Source organism: Candoia aspera, chromosome 1 (genome assembly GCF_035149785.1).
Source record: "Candoia aspera isolate rCanAsp1 chromosome 1, rCanAsp1.hap2, whole genome shotgun sequence".
Classification (NCBI taxonomy): domain Eukaryota; kingdom Metazoa; phylum Chordata; class Lepidosauria; order Squamata; family Boidae; genus Candoia; species Candoia aspera.
The window spans coordinates 21,331,244-21,351,819 of NC_086153.1; the positions used below are offsets into that span (position 1 = coordinate 21,331,244).

The 20,576-nt window shown below is 45.5% G+C and overlaps 2 protein-coding genes across 6 annotated transcripts in view; both read right to left on the reverse strand.

Moving 5' to 3' along the window:
• Nucleotides 1-341: 341 nt before the first annotated feature.
• Nucleotides 342-15,696, reverse strand: MPV17 (mitochondrial inner membrane protein MPV17). Of its 4 annotated transcripts, none has more exons than XM_063299782.1 (8): nucleotides 15,593-15,696; nucleotides 14,592-14,681; nucleotides 6,562-6,677; nucleotides 6,240-6,332; nucleotides 5,668-5,763; nucleotides 2,477-2,509; nucleotides 2,105-2,157; nucleotides 342-1,979 (listed from the first exon to the last, which is right to left on the reverse strand). In XM_063299782.1, the coding sequence occupies exons 2-8, from the start codon at nucleotides 14,662-14,664 to the stop codon at nucleotides 1,910-1,912; spliced, it is 534 nt and encodes a 177-aa protein (XP_063155852.1). In that variant the 5' UTR covers nucleotides 14,665-14,681; nucleotides 15,593-15,696; the 3' UTR covers nucleotides 342-1,909. The 4 variants fall into 4 exon arrangements, with proteins under 4 accessions (XP_063155852.1, XP_063155860.1, XP_063155868.1 ...); XM_063299790.1 differs by having other exon boundaries at nucleotides 15,652-15,681; XM_063299798.1 differs by lacking the exon at nucleotides 2,105-2,157.
• Nucleotides 15,697-19,673: 3,977 nt separating this feature from the next.
• The window catches only part of CAD (carbamoyl-phosphate synthetase 2, aspartate transcarbamylase, and dihydroorotase), a 35,219-nt gene continuing 34,316 nt past the window's right edge, over nucleotides 19,674-20,576 (reverse strand). For both annotated transcript variants that reach the window (XM_063299822.1, XM_063299816.1), the window contains one exon: nucleotides 19,674-20,345. In XM_063299822.1, the coding sequence (XP_063155892.1) occupies nucleotides 20,243-20,345 (103 nt within the window). In that variant the 3' untranslated portion in view covers nucleotides 19,674-20,242. The remainder of the gene's footprint in view (nucleotides 20,346-20,576) is intronic.

Here is a 20,576-nt window from a genome sequence, read left to right on the forward strand (position 1 = left end):
CATCTTGAAGTTGCTGAGGTTGAGAAATACTGGGCTATCAGAATAAAAGGTGAGGGGCCATTTAGCCATATGGTTTTCTCCATGCATTTGTCTCATTCTCTTTAAAAGCCTGTGTCGTTTGAAGGATAGTGACTTTCACACAGTAACAGTGCAGTAAATTCATTAGTTCTGAGCCAGTTTAGAATCTTTTGCACTGGATAATTAGGGATGCAAGTGTCATACACTACCAGTGCAGATGCACCAATTTGGTCCTGTAACTAGGTGCTGCAGAGCTTGCAAGCACTGCTTGCTTGTTTGGGAACAGCAATATCCAGGGCTTACTAGATCTGACTTAACTAAAGTTCAAAGTGAAAACATTTAGGTTTATTCATTTGATTTATATACCACTTTTTGTACAGATGCTCACGACAGCGTACATAGTGTTCCCTCCTATTTTCCTCCCACAGCCACCACCTTGACCAGTAGATTGGCCTGAATGAACTAACTGGCCCAAAATCACTCAGTGAGCTTCCATGGCTGATGGGAGACTAGAATTTGGGTCTTCCCACTCCTAGTCCAACACTTTAACCACTACACCATAAATGTATTCCATGTGATTGCCTACTTTGTAAGAATTGATCCCAGCTGGATTGGACCAAGCATTCTATTTTTCACAGCAGCCATTTTGATTCCTTAGAAGCTCTCAAACAGAACCTAGAAGTTAAATCATTCTTATCTGATGCTCACCAACAGTGGAAACTTGCTGAAAGATTGGTTTGGAATATGGAGGTATCTTGCAGTTATTATGGCAAATGGCCACTGATAGATCTCTCCTTGATCAATTTTCCAAATTCTCTTCAAAAACTAACTCAGCTAAGTACATTAGTTGGACCCTCGGCATCCCAATATTTCAGAGGTGAGTTCACCAATAGACTACATGCTTTGCATTCAGAAGGCCTCAGATCTAATTCTTGATATGCCAAAGCAAGAGTGGAAAAATAGCCTTAAAACCCTAAAAAGCCACTACAATAATTATTTACAGTAATAGGCAAGATGGACCAAAGGTCTGATTCCATAGCTACATTTACACAGGATGCTTGGTCTGGCTACTGAATTCCCACTTTCTTAAAATGATACGCTAAACCATAAACTAACTGAAGATTGGGTTCACACGACACACTAAGCTACCAAAAAGCTAAATACAGATAATCCTCATTTAGTGACCACAACTCGGACTGGCAATTGTCATTAAGCAAGGCGATCGCTAAGTGAAACCACAACTGTACTTATGATCTTACTTCAGTTTTCCTTTGCTTTACAGACCTGCGAAGGTTGTAAATGCAAAGATTGGTCGCAAAGTTACTTTTTCAACACTGTCATAACTGCAAACAGTCACTGTACAAGGCAGTTGCTAAATGAGGATTAATCAAAGGAACACTAATCAAGTTTACTTGTGCTATGTGTAGCCATTAAGAATCTTTAACTGGCCTGTGGCATAAAACAGCTTCTTCCATTCCTAAAGGACAGCAAACATAGCTCAGAGAAAGTAGCTGTTTTCCTACAAGGCCCTACCAAACACTCTACAGACAAATAACTAGATGACTGCAGCATTTCCTGCGTTCCACAACACACTATGTCTTCCGTTCCTTCAGGCAGCTGTGGTAGCTGGTCTGATTCTTTAACTGCTAATAGCAGAGTACCAGAGCAGAGGTTTATTTTGCTCAACTCTCCTTTTCAGGGAACAGCTGAGGCCTTTTCAGGATTACGTCTTTGTGCAGTTGCATACACTGGCTGATGGGCATCTTCGCAGTTGTATATGGTTCGTGTCCTGGGTTGTTCATCTGTTTGCAATGAGTGAAGAACAGAGTAAAGAAAATCTGCAGGCGTTCTAATATGGTTAAGCAAAGTTTTCATGTCTTCCCATGCCAGATTATAGTTGATTGGCTTTCCAGGAAAGATAAGAATTCCAGATAATGGCAACACACTGGACCACAGCAAGTCTGGAGTCAGAAAAAGAAGAAAAAGTCAAGGACAACAACACTGCCCATTTGGGATCATTGTGTGCACACATGCATGTACGCAATGTCAGAAGTAAAGGAATTCAGGCAGGAAAGGCAGTTTATACCTGTAGTTCAAGGGGATGAAGTAGAAGTTAGCAACCTGCACCGCTGGCCAAATCTGAAAGGCAGAGACAGCACCACTGGAAAAAACTCCTGATCAAGAGCAGCCACTGAAGCACATCTGCTCCATCCCACCCACCAAATAGGAAGAGAGGATCCAACAGCTGAAGTCTGAAGCAACCAGAACAGGGTTGGGCCAACTGAACGGCCAAGCAATTCTACAGGGCCTCTGGAGAATACGGAACAAGTCTCTTCCTCCAGATCCAACAGCTGAAGTTGGATTACTGCAACCCCTCCTAGACAATCTCTCTGCAAGGCTGCTGCTGTCCAGAGGAAGAATATCAAGTCCAACCAAGAGAATCAGAAAGGCCACTCACATAATAGTTGGTGATCAGGGCATCAGTGTAGTCCTGCAAGAAAGTAGAGGACAGACAGGTAAGTAGGGATGCTGTATGTGTTCAACTCTCAGGAACTTATACCAACAGTCTTGGAAGAGAAAAAATCCCAGGGAGGAGGAGTTTTCAGAGGATCTATGGCCAGATGATAGTTCTTCCTAAAGTCAAGTTTAAATCTGCCTCCCTGAACTGTCTTGTTTCTCACTACCTGAGTTCACACACTGCATTATGTTCACACACTATGTTAAGCTGGGGTTTGTTTTATCCATGATTTACCCATTTTTAGGAGATGGAAATCTCTCCTTTGCTGTATACATCTGCCCTTGGCTAGATGAGACTCAAAGCAAGGGAGGATCTGCAACAGAACGACTAGCTATACTCACAACTCAGCAAGCATTGCATCACCTTCCTATAATCCTCCATCAATTCTTGAATGGGAAGTCTCGCCTTTGCCATGCCAGGGTGCAAACAAAGAAGTCAGCTATCATCCAAAATTAGGACAACTATATTTGCACTCCAAGAACCAAAATGACCATTATATGGCAGCAAATATGTATATTTCTTTACTTCCATCTAGTGCTCGTCTGGATTTCTCCAGTTGAGATACGGTAACCCTACTTAAAGGTTGGGTGCCATCAATATTTCTTTCTGCTCCATCCAGAATTCTTGAAGGGATGGGACAGGATGATGTCTCTGGAGAGTGACAAGGCAGGGGGGCACAGCCTGACTTCAGCAGGGGCTATACACAGATTGGAGCCCAGTAGACGGACACTCCATCCCGTCAGGCATCAGCAACCCCAAAGAGACTCAGGAACTACTCTTGTCAATAGTTGAATTTGAATCATTTTGAGAGCAAAGGGGCTGTTTATTGATTGGTTTAGAAGTATTTTGAGCTCAAAACTCCATTTTGCATATGAAATGGTATGTTTCAAATATGATCCATTTTACACTTATCACTTTTCCACCATCACCCAAAACTGCTCCTATGTGGTTGGGAATGACATAGAGGAAAGTAGAGGCATGGGGTATTTCTGGGGTAATTACTCCTTTCAGATCCTGCCTATTTCAGTATTTCCAAGATATAGGTGGTCTTTCTCAATCAGCCCTTTCCTTTCCCTCTGTAAGAATGGGTCCCATCAGACTTCTTGGAGATGTATCCTTCATGACTCATCACTGCTTAGCAAACAAAGTGTTATAGTACACTCAAACATAAGACATGACAATTCTTTGCTGAACAAGGAAGAGCAAACAGAAAGCATCTTGCTAAGGCATCATACTGCTTTCATAACATGCTGGAGATGTGTGCCAAACAGGTGGCCCCTTAACCAGACCTGCCCTGTGTGACTCAGCCACCCTGAGAGGGGCAGGCAGGAATCTCACGTGGCAGAATATGGCAGACCACTGACCAAGGAACAAAAACAGACATAAAACAAAAGCCACTCAAGAGTGTGACAGAAGATGGCACAGCTCAAAAGGCAGAATCTTGTATGTGAGGCAGCCTTGTGGGAATTAAAGCTGCTGTGGAAGCTATGCATCTCTGTCTTCTTTGAGCTTCCATCCATCAAATACAAAGAACGTGTAGAGAGGTTTTTTCTCTGGCTGTTAGTACATTGTGATTACTCACTGCTTTCTTAAGTTCTCCAGAAAGCTTTACAGTGTAACAATGTCTAACATTGTCTAACATTCTGTTTCTACACTAATGAATTAAACAACTTCAGAATGAGAGGATAAAGATCAGGACATGAATATGCCACGACCGACTAGTAACAATTTGAAAAATTCATAGAGGAGAAAGCAATTCAAAGGCTTTAGAGGGAAATTAAATTGCTTCCTCTTCTATGAATTTCACAATTTAATCATGCAGTCTCAATTAGTAGTTTCTTTTGTCTACTCAAAATCTTCCCCATTCAAGTGTCACAGGATGATCAAGTACTATATTATGAGAGAGAGGAAAACAGGCTAGCCTGATGACACAGCTCCCCTCTCCTTGCTCCATTTCTGTCTCTGCTTGGGACTACTCTGCAAAATATTGGGTGGTCCTGTCTTTGAAAAGGAGGTTGGCCTAGAGCAGTGTTTTTCAAACTTGGCAACTTTTGACTGGGGAATTCTGGGAGTTGAAGTCCACCCATCTTAAGTTGCCAAGGTTGAAAAACACAGGCCTAGAGAACTTCTTCCCCTTTCCAGATCAGGAATATTCACCTGCCCTGATAGCAAGTTTAAGAGCAGCAGCTTTCTTTATTAACTCTGACCATGGTTGGCTTTGTTCTACTTTCAAAGAATCATTTGCATGGATGGCCAATCAATTCACTCAGCCAGAGTGAATACAGAAACTACAGGGGGATTCGCTTCTTACATGTTCTTGGGAAGCTGCTTGGCAAAAACCTGATTAAAAGGGTTCAATGAGACAAAATTGGGGAAGTGCAGAGTGGCTTTGCAACAGGGACACTATGCAAGCCAGATGTTCGTTCTTCAGTCATTGGAAGATGTGTGAATGTGAGAAAGAAGCCTATTGTAGGCTTGTTTAGAGAAAATACATAGGCTTGAATTATAGAATGTTTTGCCCAAATACATAGATGAAGGTTGGCTGCTGAATGCCATAAGACTAGTATATGATGTGAGTAAACCACGCATAAAAATAAGTAAGTTGTTTGGATTTGCCATTTTGTTTATTCCCCTTACTGTATTGTATTTCTATTTATTTTGTTGTGTTAGTATTTGTTGTGTTTTATACTGTGATCCACCCAGAGTTGGCCTGAAGTCAGGTGGCACCAAAGTATAAACCAACGAACAAACAAATGAAAAGCTCAGTGAATAGTTTAATATTTGGCATAAATGTGATATGTGTGATAATCCCTTGGCTGTTTAATGTATTTATAGATACATGTAAATGTATAAGGAATGCTTGTGGCAAGGTTAGATTTAATTACAGTGTATTTTATTTTCTTTCCTCTTACCTCCTGCCTTTAATTTCTTTTGCTCACTACTTCTTACTCTTTTCCTGCACTTTATATAATGCTGTTTATTTGCAATGGAACAGTGTGATGGGTAGATATGTACGTTTTTGCATGGCAGAAGAAATGGTAGGAGGTTTAACCCAGTAAGGCAATGCTTCTTCAGCTTCTTTGAAACCTCTGCACCCACACATCTGTCCTGATGCTTCCTTTGGAACTTACCTCCTTGAGCTTGCTCCAGTTCTTTTCCAAGGATAAGCCATTGACTGTTCCTGCCACAGTCAGAAAGCAGGCAAGGAAGCAGGGTGCAAATCCAATCTGTGTGAAATGTGGATGGGGGTACAAGAGAGATTCAGGAAATAAACATGAAGCATTCCTGGCCTGTGAAGCAGGAAAGGAGTACAGAAAAGATCTCCTCCAGGAAGAAGATATAGATACCACTGAGGGCTCCAGTGGATCTTGCTCTTCCCCAACAAATACAGCAAAAACCAGACACAGCATAGTGATGAAGGCTGAGAACTTGCAGCTTAAATGCTTGAAGTACAGCCAGTTACTATTTTCCCAGCTCAGTAACCACACTGTAATGTAGGGGATGCACAAGAAGGGAATTTCTGCAAAAAGCTAAGTTGCAAAAATTGTTAGATAACATAGGGACCATAACTCAAGTCATGGCTTGCTCTTTCAATCCTCAAAATCTGCAGCAAAAGAATTAACAAGCAGGTAGGTAGCCATTTTTTTGAGGGATGATTGTGTGTGCCCCTCCCACCACTCAGGTTCATGAGGGTTTCCCTAACCTGATCCAGCAGCATCTTCTGGAGTGCAGCCACTCTGGTTCTGCCTGGCACCAGACGATCCAGGACCTGGTACCAGCCTCCAACGACTGGGCCCTGCAAAGGTTTGACAGGTAGCCATCAGAGATTATATTTAAGCAGCTTCTGCTCCCATGCTGAGCTTGAGTATCCTACTTCTGCTTTCCATATGGCTCAGAAGAATCAGCTATTGGCTCAAGGAATAGGTCTGGACATTGCACTTATATCAGGACAGCTGGAGCAGATATATCCAACTCAGCTCTAAGATGAGTGCCCCTTCCTCTCAGTACCCATAGTTTTCACTTACCACAAGGCAAAAACCAATGGTCATCATTTTTAGGGTCCGCCGGCCACTGTGCCCAGAGAGCCCTCTTCTTTCAACCACCTGCTGTGAAATCACGTCTCCAGCACCCACAAGGGTCCCTATATACAAAATTAATTCAACACTGATTCAATCCATATTCTACTCAATGCCAGAGAACCTAAAACTTCAAAGCTTGAATACGTACAAACTGTATGGTAATATAGTGTGTGTGTGTGTTTGTGTGTGTGATGCCTTCAAGTCATTGTTGACTCCTGGCAACTGCCTGGACAAGTCTCTGCAGTTTTCTTGGCAAGATTTTGGAAATGGTTTGCCATTGCCTGCTTCCTAGGGCTGAGAGTGAGTGACTGGCCCAGAGTCACCCAGCTGGCTTTGTGCCTAAGGTGGGACTAGAACTCACAGTCTCCTGGTTTCTAGCCTGGTGATTTGACCACTACGCCAAACTGGGTCACTGCACCAAACTGGCTGTGATCTTTCCCTTACCTATATTATCTCTGCTGTCTTCTTCTTTCATGGGTTCTAATTCAATTAGTTGCTTCTTGCTCTGGGCAAACCAAGCCAGTACCTTTCAGATTTCTAACTTGAATCCTAACAGAAGGTTCCTAATAGTACTCTTGTGAGTTCCTAACTATATTTTACTCTCCATGTTTCCAAGTCCCTGACGTTCCAATCCTCCACACACTGCTAGATCCTTATGCCTGAATAAGGACATGGAAATGGGCATGGGTAGCTCAAGGACTGTTGATTCCTCCTTGCTCTCAAAAAAGACAGTAAGTGGTAAGTGTCAGATCAATTGTGCTAGCTAGCCCATGGCTGTAAAAGAAGAGTGATTCTTTTCTGCTAGGCTTGTATAGGCTTAGATTGGTGGATGGGGGGGAGGGGAGTTTGAAGATCCTACCATAAAAACTGTGCAAGACCACCTAGTTAAAGGAACTCTCCCTTTGCTTTACCTAAGAGAAATTTAAAGGTTCTTGCTAACACTAAGACTAAATATGGGGAAGCTACCCATTGCTCTGGTGCAGAAGTTGAGACAACAGACATGGGTCCAAATCACGTCTTACTCTTTACTGAAGTCTAGTCTGGGGGTGGGGTGGGGGTAGAGCATTTGACTTCCAAAAGTCTCTGCCAACAACTCTTGACGTCAAGCCTCCCTCCTTGGGCTAGATCTAGCCAGCTGGCAGAGAAATAAGCCACAATGCTTGGAAGAGCTGCCAGTCTCTCCTTCCCTCAGAGCTGACTGGAAAGGTGCAGCAAGTGCTGAGAGTCAAGGGCAAAAGAGGAGATCCAGCTAGAGTAAGTGCTGCTTGTACAGAAGCTGTCTCCGTTTCCTCTCTATGCTTGAGTCTCAGACTCTCAGGAATCTGCCAGAAATACAAAGTGATTTCTTGGCTTTCCAGACAAATTTATCTGTCTCAGCTACTGATCAGCTCCATTAAATGAGAGCCATCACATTGCAGAAAAAACAAACCAGAGAAAAATCGTTAGGTGCTGGGGTAATACTTCAGAAAGGCTTGTCCAGAGGAACAAATACCACATGTAATTTATGCCAAACAGGGAAGGAACACTAGGCAGAAGGATGACAGAGCACTATGAAACCACCAGAGACAGTCAGGGCAAGTTTCCTCCCCCACAGTACAAACATACAAGAAGTGGAGTGGACTAGAAGTTGAGGAAGAAATAATACACCCCTGGAGCAGAAAATGAAGGCAAGGCAGATGCTGCAGAATTCGATTGCTGATAGGAAACTAATGATCAGTCTTTCAAGTGTTGCCCACATTAAGGACTACCCCTTTTAGTATTTGAGATTCTCTTGTTCAGCTCTGCAGACTTGCTTGGGTGGGATATTTAGTCCCAAAGAGAGAGGAACCACTTTCTTTAGCTGCAGTATCAGAAACGTAGTGTTGGCTCAGCTTCCCAACTCATTCATTGATAAATACACAGCTACTGGAAGCAAATGTGCTTTCCCTGATCCATCCATCCATTCATTCATGTATACAAGGTGGGGGTGGCACCTGAGTGATGCAGCTGGCAGGGCTGCTAAGTGTAATGGGATGAGTCTCTCTCAATGCCAGCTACACCACAGAGACTGACGACTCTCTGGGCGATGACTTCACCCACATGGAACTTTGGGGGGCTGCCAACTCTGCTTGCTAGTCACCCCTACAACAAACAGGCAGATTCCATTATACCTGATGGATGGCCCTGTGACGGAGTTGTCAGCAAGAAAAATTAGGGAGGGGAAAGATGCAGGAACAAGTACAGAAGCATTAGCACAATGGTTCCAGCACTTGTTTAATAAAAGCAAATCCACAATGGCTATGTATGTCCACATTTAATGAAATTAAATGTAGTAAATTAAATGTGCAAATTCAGAGCTAAGCAGATTAGGAAAAGACCAAGCACATAAAGCATGCCAAAATTTTAGTTAATGTTATCTTAGTTGTTGTTGTTTAGCATATTGTGTGAAATCAGTTCATTGGTTAGTTAATTATGCAACTCAGAAAATGGATTAATTAATTAACCAGATTTGCATGCACACAGCCACTGAGGAACCAACAGCAACAATAAACTAGTACTGAGAGCTGGCCCTGTTGCGTAGAGGTGCAGTCCTGGTGGTGAGGCAGTCTACTTAATTATTTGAAAGGCTATGCCCAGCCTACCTGCTGTGCACTGGAATTGGGAACATCTGCCCTCTTATTTGCTAGGAAGCCTTCTCAATTTTCTACCTATCTCCAGCATCACCGTCTGACTGCACTGGGCTACTTAGCCCTCCATCCCTCATCCCATAAAATGTTGGAATTGCTTACAGTGGCATCACTTCTATTCAGAGTACCAAGCTATGCTCCATAACTGATAAATAAAATTGACTCCTGAGTAGAAAACACAAAGATGCTGAGCTTCTTCTGCTCTCTGTACACAGGAGACATACGCGGCACTCAAGGACTTGCCAGAAAGAACAATCCAAGTGCAATTTCTTTATATTTATGGGGAAAAAAAGGTTGGCTCTGTTTGCATGGTTAAGTTAACTATGGTCTACCCTACTAGCCCAATGTTCTGAGTTTGCAAATATAATTAAACTTCAGCTGACCATATAGTCTGCATATGTACAGCTTGCTAAACTAAAATCCGGTTGGTTACTTTGTGGTTCAGTGTAGTAATGTAACCTAAAGATCTGGTGATATATGTGAAGTAACTAAAAATTTGTGCATAATGTGCAGTACTGGGCTGGGGCAAGTTCCCTCACAATTCATGGCATGCACTTCTGGAAGAGTCTCCAACTGACTAAGAGCCTATTTTCTAACAGGTATGTACAAAGTCCTGAATTACCACTTCTGATAGCAAGACCAACGGTTCAGAAGCAAAGCCTAGATTCTTAAGTGAAGACTTTGGAGTGGGGATTACTATCACTTAAGCAAGGCAGTTCCACCCTATTCCTTTCCCCCTCATCTGAGAACTGCCCTTCTATATAGAGTTTGCCTTCTATAATGGACTCAGTGCAGAGGACTGCCTTCTCTTGGGATGTGTATCTTGGAATAATTTCATTTTATTGGAACATTCATAGTAGGACAAAAGCAGAAGCCACTGTCTTTTTCAAATATTGAAATATTGGGGTGCACCTCCTCAGAGGAAAGAGGAGGTTCCTGCCTCCAATAAATATAAACCCAGATATACGTAAGACAAGGGACAGTGGGATTGGTGCCTGCCTCCAGGGAAGTTGCATCTTCTCTCCTACTAAAATGTAGAGCATTATATCAAAGGAATTCTTCTCCAGTTAAATCCACCTAAGGGGGTCTAATTCACCTGGTACTCTGTTTCCTATCACAGCCAGCCCACATGGTTCTAGGAATTCCTGGAGGTGGGGGCAGGGGAAAGGAAGATTCTCACATCACATTTGACTTTCCTCCATCATTTTAATTTTTATTTTATTCAGTGGGCTTGTATGCCGCTCCAGTTGCTAACTCAGCAGCATGCATATTTGACATCCTTAAATCAAGTTTAAAAAATATCCAAATTACAGTATGAAAATCAAAATCTACATATATAAACACTGGGAACATCAATTACATTAGACAAATACTCCAAAGCCAGAGGGAACAACATTAAAACATCCCAATCTCTATGGCCTGCTAGAATAACTAATTTTTAATGGCCTTCCTGAAAACCAGTAGGATAGGAGGCATTCATTGCTATGGGGCAAACCAAAAGGCTTGCATGGAGATTCAAGGGATAATGACTATCTAACAGGCAGCAATTCAAATAAATTTGCCCCCCTTGAAATCCATCTTGTCTCTGAAGCTTGGTCTTTAGATGCTGGATTGGGAAAGCCTCTGAAAAATTATTCATATTGGGGATATTTCTCTAAGTCTCAGCTTTTTGCTCCAGAAGAAATGAGGGTTTTTGCAAGGGGAATATGAAGAACAGCATCCTTGACATACTGTAGGTGGCTGCTAGTCAAAGCCATTTATGCAACTGTACTATAGAAATGTGGCCCCAGTGAAAGGCATCAGAAACCCTTTCAGGAGACAAACCCTAATGATTCAGCAAGTTTAACCCATTTTCTGTGTTTACACAACACACTAAACCATGAAAAATGCTGAGCTTGCAAAGCACACCAAACGAAAGGAAGGAAAGAGGGTTAAAACTAACCAAGTATGCCATATTGTTTATATACAGTATATATACATTTATTTACAGTAAATGACCATATTAAGTACAGTATATTCTTGTGAACACAATCAGCAAAGTCTTAGCATCAATCTTTTAGAAGCCAGTGTCATGACCTCTTTGCAAGGCACAAAGAGCCTAACAACGGAGATCATGATCATTAGGAATTGGAGGAGGGAGATAATCAAACTAGGGATTAACACAAGCACCCAAAACCACCCACACCCATGGACCCATAGGCAGCTGAAAAGAAGAACGACGGAGGAACAGAGATAAGCCGCACCTGGTGCCCTGGAGGACACAACCGACGCTGAGAGACAAAGGAAGACACCGGGAAAACGCCCAGGCAGCCATCAAGGGTCCCATCAAGGGTCCCATCAAGAGGGATCGGGACAATGCAGGGTGGGGGAGCCTGGGGCACTACAAGAGGGTACAAAAGGGGCACCTCCACACCCACAACCCCGTTCCGTTTTTCGTTCTGTCAGCCATCCTTCCAATAAACCGGAAATCCTTAATACCCATTAAGTGAGTCTGTGTCTTATTGCGGAGTGAGACTGACCCTGACATAAAAACGGGAACCTCAAAAATTTTTTTACCTAGCACCCATCCAACAAGCTTGTGAGGGACCCACCTAGGTATGGAAACCCCCGAAACGAGGCAGAGCAACCCTTCAGCGCCCGGCGACGAAGCCCCGCTCCCCCTGGGCGGGATGCAGCTGAGGTCCGGGCGATGGAACGCCCCGGTAAGTATGGGACCCAGCTGGGGGGAAGCGCTGGGGGGGGGACCCACCCCAGCGCCCCGGAGCCCGCGGGTTACCGGGGGGGAGACGAGGGGACCCTCTCCAGGCTCGCAGGCAACCCCGGAGGAAGCGCGAGACGAACCGCCACCCTGGGCGCACGGAGGCGAGGGCGCGCCTGGCACTGCGGAGGGACCGAGGGAAGGTCCGTCCTCCTCCACGACGGCTAACGGTGAGAGCGGGCGGAGTGGCGAGCACCCCAGCGGGAGGCCGTGGACGGCGGCGAGGCTCGACGCGCTGGAGGAAGGGATGCAGGCGATGCGGCTGATGCTCCAACAGCTGACGGCAGCGCAGGGACCCCGCAGCGGAAGCAGCGCAGGGGCACCCCCGGACGAGAGGCGGCAGGGCGAGCGTGGCGGCGGCGACGGCGGAACCCGGCCCAAGGAACCCACCCGACGACCGGAGACGCCCCGGGGCGAGAGACGGAGCGCATACCCAGCGGATGGCGGCGACCACGGCGGAGCCCGACCCCAGGAGCCCACCCACCGATCGGAGGCGCGCCCGGACGAGAGACGGCGGGACGACCTCGGCGACGGCGGCGGCGGCGGCGGCGGAGCTCGGCCCCAGGAACCCACCCGACGACTGGAGACGCGCCCGGACGAGAGGCGAAGGGACGACCCGGCGTACGACGGCGGCGACCGCGGAGCCCGGACCCAGGAGCTCGACCGAGGGAGAACGCCCCGCCCCCCCCCCCGGACGACGGGTCGAATAACTTGTGAGGAGACCCAGAGAGAGGCACAAACATCGCAAGAACTTTGGAGACAACCCGACCCGCAGCAGCCCCCGCAGAGCCCGAGGCATGACACAGAGGGCATCGGGAGCCAAACTAGGACAGCTGCCAAGGACTTTGGCATAAAGTTTGACGGGGACCCCTCTAAACTCTCCTTTTTCCTGACAAACGCGAGGTACTACCTCGAAGAATGGGGTCCCTGTTTCAGAACTGAAAGGGGCAAAGTCAATGCCCTGGCCATAAAACTAAAAGGTCGGGCCGCCGATTGGTACGTCCAATTGTGCCAATCAGGTGCCCGGGCGCTGCAGGACAGCACAGAATTCCTGCAGGCGCTGGAGCTGCACTTCAGGGACCCCCTGGAGCAAGAAAAGGCGAAAAGGGCGCTGGAGACACTCAGACAAAGCCCGCGCTCCGTGGCAGAGTATGCCATGGAGTTCCAAGCCCTAGCCGGAAAAGTGGACACTTGGTCTCAATCAACTCTGATTGAGAAGTTCAAACACGGACTCAACTTAAACGTCCTCCGGTGGGCACTCGGCCGCGACAACCCCAGCTCCCTGACGGGATGGATCCGGCTGGCAGGGGAAGCGGAGAACGCTCACGACACGTTCCTCCACGCAAGGAGGGAAACGCAGCAGATGGAGGCAGCGAGACCCCCACGCACCAGCGCAAGGCAGGCGAAGGTGAGACCCCAACCATGGAAGGAGGAACGGGACAGACGCTTCGCTAAAGGGCAATGCTTCACGTGCGGCAAGGAAGATCACAAAGCAGCAGCATGCCCCAAAATGACACCCAGAGAGAGCCCGAGGGCACAAACCGCACCAACCCCAGCGCCAAGAAAGCAAAGAGGTACGCTACAATACCTCATAAAATGGAAACATTTCTCACACCCAGAGTGGGTTCAGGCACAACATGTCATGGCAAGACAACTAGCAAGACAGTTCCACAAGGCATACCCAGAGAAACCAGCACCATAAGAACATCTTTGGGGGGCAGCATGCACAGAGAATGAAAAACATATTCATCTCACTACTAAGTTATGATGATCCAATCAATTTCTCTTGGGCTTAGTTTGAAGGATTGTAGGATAACCCAATACATATTGCCTTGACCTCCTCAGAGGAATGGGAGGAAATCAATGTAATAATTAGAAAAACCCCCTCAATTTCAAGTTCCTAATTTCTAAGTTTCAGACCCTGCCAACCTTTAAACTCTGGATAAGTAGTGAAGTGAGATCTGGAAAAGGCTGAGGACAAACCATTTAGGATTCTGCAATAGCAGTGTCTTTTTATTGGCTGTTCACAATGCAGGGGCCTCTTCTACACTTTGCAGTAGACCCAATTAGATGACCTTTGAATATTGTTTTTTTCTGGCTTATAGTTTTTAAGGATATTATTTGCCCATTATCAAAGTGTTATGTTTGTGATCCTGAGTTATAGACTTAATGGAGGTTTAATATTATACCAGTTGCTATTTTTTATTGTATTGTGATTGCATGCTTTTCATTTTAGCAACTGTTAAATCATTTATGTGTCTTACTGTACCTTATCCTAAGAAAGACATTCCATAACTGAATATAAATATATAAGATAACAAAAATGTTGCTTGTGCAGTGATTCTCTCTAGAAGACAGAAATAGACAAACCTGTCAGTTGAGGAACATTTATGTATTTTAGATTCCTGCTATAAGAACCACAAAAGGAAGTGACTGTGATCAATCAGCAGCAGTGAACAACGAGAGGGAATAAAGGAGGGCAGCAAGCATCCAGAGAAGTGGGGAAGTGCCCTGCTCCTTTCCCAAGGCTAATAGGCCTTATCATCTCTTACCAGCTGTGATGATTTGCACCTTCCAGGGGTGCTGGACCATCAATCTCTGGTAGGCTCTCCAAAAGGTTGCCATGTCATCTACCGCAGCTTCTACAGTACAGAAAAGTGAAAAAGACATTGGAGCACAGTTCTGCCCAAGAGTGCCTTATTATTAGAAGCAGTACCATTCCCTACAGCGTTGCAGTGAGGAAATGTTAGACCCTCAACATACTGTAATGGCCTTACTGTATAAAGTTGCCTCTCACTTTTTTTCAAAAGGCCATGTATTTTACTTCATGAATGTAAATGTTTGGAAAAGTAAAAATGTTTGACAATGGAACTAATGGGTCCTGTTTCACTGGATGTGTCCAAGCAGAGGCCAAACAGCTTCACTTTGGATTCTTCACTAAGTAAGACATTTGTTACAATGACTCAGATGGCTCCTTGCGACTCTAGGTTTCTATGAAATACTTCTGTCTGTCACTCCATGCTGTGCCATTATTCCTTTTTATCTAATAAAGTTACAGTAGTTCCAATGAAAAACAAATATTCTGACTATGTGCAGTTTCCATACATTAAATGTATTTAAATTGCACTATTATCATGACTGCATACATAGAAAAGCATTATTCTTGTCCTCATGAAGTGTGTTGATGGTATGTATGTTTACCTGGGAATAATTATACTTTTATTAGAAAATAAATGACCACAGGAAAAGACCATTATGACAGACATCTAAGACCGACCCTGCCACTGATGCTCAGTCTGCTGGTCTCAGTAACTCAGCTCTGCGTTTGCATAAGTCAAACAGGTTTTTTTTAAAGAAAGCATCTCACGTTATTCTTTATTTTAATATATTTCACCGGAACATTCCAATTAGGATGCCTTTTTATCCGCACACTCGCCTCTCCTAGTTTCCTTTCCAGTTTCCTTTCACCTTTGAGAAAGTTATCCTACCACAAGGCAGCTTACAAACCCCCGCGACGGTCAGGTACAAGAAAAGACCCACTCCCTGCCTGCACCTCACAACACCTACCGCCGGAGGACGCACGGACGTCGTATATATACTTCCCAGCCTCACGTATAAATAACGATTTTTCTCACGCCTTTCCGGCTTTGAATAAAGCCAATAAGGTAGGCACGTGTCTCAAATTACCTCAAGGCGCCAAGAGATGACGCGCAACGTTCCTCAAGAGTCTATTGGTGAAAAGAAACAGGGGCGGGAGGAAATATGCGTGCTCCACAACCCGAGTAGAACTACGAATTAAGCAGAGGAGTCTTACGGGGCTTCACTGGAAATGTTTCAAAAGGAATTGTTCGTGCAGTTAGAAAAAATGCAAAAGACGCTTTAAACGCCGCTGGCTCTAAGCGTCAGCGATTTGTTTCCTCTGCCTCACCAAAAATAAGTTGTTTGTGTTTGCATGGACTGATAGGGCAGACAAACTCCTTGTTCTGTTCTAATGGCTAGCAAGGTTAAAGGGCGCTCTGAGCTGGAAGTGGCTATTCAAAAAGACTGGCCTTCGATAAAGACGGAAAGGCGTGGAACCTGTGGGTGGAAGAGTAAACTGGACGCTACGAAGAAGCTGTATGGGTTCTCTCCCGTTCTCAACTGTACCATGTGAGCAGACTTGATTAATCATCGCTGGGTGCAGTCCCTCACTCTTGAAAAAGCTCTCATGCTGCTCCAGCCGCTTCACTTCTCCGCTCATAACTTTTCTCCGTTTCCTATTCACAGACACCTTGCATTTTTGCCCTAACATGTCTTCTCCTAAGGAATTAAAAATTCCCTAGCCAGAGATTAGGGTTCTTGAACATTTTAAAAAATCTCTGTGGATCTGTGATTCCAGTAGTGGAGATGCTCTTTCTGGTACACCTTTGAAAGGACCACTCCTCCCCTCACTCCTTCCCAACGAAACTCCAGATTCTGCTCAGTCCAGAGCTGCCCGCTGGATGAGAAGGCAGGCCTCCAGCAAATGGGCTCAATCTGATAACGGGTTTTAAAAAGCACCAAAATATTAGCGAAGCCTGTCCTACACATGCAGATTGGTGTGGGAAGTTCACCGGCTGAATTAAAAAAAAATAAACACACACACATTTCCCCTACGTCAGTGATACGTGTTTTAAAATTTGCTTTGAGTTTTGAAAGCCACTTCTAGCACTCGCATGTTTATAAAAGCAGGCAGTATAGACTGTACCTTGCAATACTGCTGTCCCTTTTCAAGGGGGCAAGAGAGATATCCTGGGGCAGCTATGCCTGAAGGCACCACACATGGTTAGATAATGCTGGAGTGGAACAGTAAGAAGGGGTTTCTCACCCATCCTACTAGCAGCCTGGAAGGTGCAATTGCAAAGGAAGTGACAGAACTACCTGGTCTCCTGGTTACACATCTGTAGTCTCCAATGCATCAAGGAACACCCAACCTTAAACAGAGGAAGCACCACTGAGTTCAGCTCAGTTAAAGACAGCAACTGCATTTGCATAAAGTGTGAAGCTAGGGTACAATGAAAGGTTGGAAGAGGCAATTTAAACAATTGAGTCCATTTCAGGAACCCAGAGCTCCCCAAAAAGATGGCTTTCTCTCTTCTGCCTAAGCACATCCCAACAAAGGGAGCCCACCACATCTCTAATTGGTTCTACATCAGATTGCTCCATAACAAGTTTCTCTGAAGATTCCATTAGAATCTCCCTTGCTGAAACTGAAACCCATTTCGTGTCCAGCATCCAGAATGGGACGTCCTTTCAGGTATTTTAAATGGGCTATTGTATCCTCTCAGTTGTCTTTTCTCAAGGTTAAACATACCCAAGTCCTTCACCTCTTCTCACAGACTTAGTTTCTGTCCCCTAATTATGCTTGTTGCTTGCCCTTCCTTCTTCTAACATAGGCTTTCCTGAACTGGACACAGTACTCAATGTGAGGTAGTACTCAAACCTGGATAGAATGAAATGATAGTTTGCTCTCCATCTGTTAATGCAGCTGACTGGGAACCAGTAGGATTTTTGGCTGTTCCTTGAGAAATAATGGGAAATACGTTCCTGTAAAGCAGTATTGATCAACCTCAGCAACTTTAAGATGGCTGGGGAATTCTGGGAGTTAAGGTCCACATATCTTAAATGTTACTGAGGTTGAGAAACAGTGCTGTAGAGGAATTACATGAGATCCCTCTTATTGACCACTTGTCAATTAGATCCCTGTCCCTCCTGGCTGGTGAAGGCAGCTCGGGAGGTAACGGGTGGGTGGGTCCAGGTGATGGTGAATTCATCTTTGGAGGAGGGAGTGTTCCCAGTTGCTTTTAAAGAGGCACTGGTGCGCCCCCTCAAGAAACCATCACTGGATCCCACCGTGCTGGACAATTTTCATTCAGTTTCTCACCTCCCCTTTTTAGGGAAGGTGGTTGAGAAAGTGGTGGCATTGCAGCTCCAGAGGATCCTGGATGAAACAGATTACCTAGACCCTTTTCAGTCGGGTTTCAGGCCTGGATATGGGACAGAAACAGCTTTAGTCACACTTTTCGATGATCTCTGGTGGGAGCAGGATGGGGGCAGTGCATTCATCCTTGCTCTTCTTGACCTCTCAGCAGCTTTTGATACCATCAACCATATTATCCTTTTGGGTTGGCTCAGGGAGTTGGGGGTGGGCAGCGTGGTCTTCTGTTGGTTCATCTTCCTCAAGGGCCGGTCCCAATCGGTGGTAATAGGGAGTGAGAGTTCCAACCCGTGGCCCCTCCTTTGTGGGGTGCCACAGGGTTCGGTTCTCTCTCCTCTCCAACATCTACATGAAACTGCTGGGTGAGATCATCCATCACCACGGGATGAGGCATCATCAATATGCTGATGATACTCAATTATATATCTCCATCCCGGGTGAAGTAAGTGATGTTGTGACCACCCTCGCCAGGTGCCTAGGGGCTGTGGGGGCCTGGATGGGGAACAACAGGCTTTGGCTGAACCCTGGTAAGATGGAGTGGCTGTGGGTTGGGGACTCCTTGGTATCCGGGAACTTACCATCTTTGGTTCTGGATGGGGTCACACTGCCCGAGACAGACCCGGTGTGTAACCTGAGGGTTCTCCTGGACTCACAGCTCCTGCTCAAAGAGCAGGTGGCAGCCGTGGCCAGGGGAGCCTTTGCCCAACTTCGTGTTGTGTGCCAGTTATGCCCTTTCCTGGATCAGGAGTTCCTCCAGTCAGTCACTCATGCCCTGGTCATCTCCCGTATAGACTACTGCAATGTGCTCTACGTGGGGCTACCCTTGAAGAGTATCTGGAAGCTACAACTGGTCCAGAATGCGGTTGCACGAGCAGTTTTGGAAGCCCCGAAGGCGGCCCATATAACACCGTTGCTCTGTGAGCTGCACTGGGTACAAGTTTGCTTCCAGGTCCAATTCAAGGTGTTGGTTATCACCTTTAAAGCCCCGCATGGCATGGGGCCAGGCTACCTGAGGGACCGCCTCACCCCCATTACATCAACCCGTCCCACCTGGTCTGGCAGAGAGGGCATGTTGCAAACCCTGTCCAAGAGAGAGTGTCGATTGGCAAGGTCCAGGAGGAGGGCCTTCTCTGCCATAGTTCCTGCCCTTTGGAATAAGCTACCCCCAGAGATAAGGCAAGCCCCTACGCTCCCGGTCTTCTGGAAGGGGCTTAAGACATGGCTGTGCCACCTAGCTTGGGGCGGAAGAGGGGACAGTTTGTCATGGGGGGTGGCTGGAGCCATAATACGGCCCAGGGGAATTTGAACATCTTCCATCTTGGGTTTTAGCTTTTTACCTTATATATTTTATAATACTTATATATTTTTAGAGTTTTTATATTGTATATTTATATTTTATAGTGTTTTTATTGATATGAACCATTGTTGTTTTAATGTATTGTAAGCCGCCCAGAGTCATGTTTGAGATGGGCGGTGGAAAAATGTGCTAAATAAATAAATAAAATAAATAAATCCAGTGTGCTGTTGCCCATCTGGCAGTGCCTGCCTGCATTTCTTTCTTTGCAAACAGCCTCTCTGGGTATGAAAGGGTCACCCTTTCTCTTTCATTGATTCGCAATAGGACATATATTCAACTTCATTTTGAACAGCTCCCCAAAATACAAGCAATCAGCACAGGTTGTATTCAACATTTTAATTTTTCTTAAAAAAAAAAAAAAGTCCCAAAGGCATCAGTTTGGTTCACAGATGAGCAGAATGCTCACATGATAGCCAGGACTGCTTCACAGCCTTGAAAAAAACTGCCGTGGCATTCTACACAGCCACTGACAAATGGGCAACCCTCCCTTCCTTTTGCCCAATGGATGGCATCCAAATGAGAGGAACAGCAATTCGATAAAACTTGGATCCAACTAAAGTAGAGCTAGGACCTAGAGAATGAGGAATTGTATCAGGCAATGCATCCCCTAGCACAAATTCCAGAAACAGGGCTGTGGAAGCCAAGAGCTGAAGAGGAAGAAAGAAGAAAGAAGCAAGCAAACTTTCCTGAGCTCCTGATTCTTGCTCTGCCAGCCCCAGTGTCTCTGGCAGAAAGCCTGCCTGCCAAGCGTATTATTTGGTCTTTGGTAGCACAAAGTGAGCATAAACCCAGTCAAGTAGTACCAGCTTGCAGCTGAGGGGAGACAGCTGACTGAGGGACCAAAATGTAACCCCCCCATCTTGTCCAGTCTGGGCTGCAGCAAATAAGGATCAGTACCGACCAAGCACAGTGGCCAAGAGCGCCATGCGGATGTACATGCCATTCTCTGCCTGCCGGAAGTAGGCTGCGCGGGGGTCCGAGTCCACTTCCACACTGGAAAGAGATGCCAGGATAACGATTATCACTCACCGCCACCAAATCTGCAGAAGCTTCCCCTCTCCTCCCATGCCCAGTCTCCTGTGTAAGACCACTGCTTTATTCAATAAGAATGGTACTTTGATGATACAGAATGCTTGTGTTTGGTAGGACTTTCTGAACCAAGAGTTCTGACATCCATAGTACTCTTAACAACCCAGGAGTTTTAATTTGACCAGAAGTAACATT

Bases quoted from the DNA above. Each gene is read 5' to 3' on its own strand.
- MPV17 (XM_063299782.1), bottom strand. From the start codon at position 14,664: ATGGCAACCTTTTGGAGAGCCTACCAGAGATTGATGGTCCAGCACCCC. The intron at 6,678-14,591 runs GTAAGAGATGAT...TTTTGTATATAG, and splicing joins GGTGCAAATCATCACAGCTG to GGACCCTTGTGGGTGCTGGA. The intron at 2,158-2,476 runs GTGAGTGGCCTT...TCTGCCTTTCAG, and splicing joins CCCTGATCACCAACTATTAT to ATTTGGCCAGCGGTGCAGGT.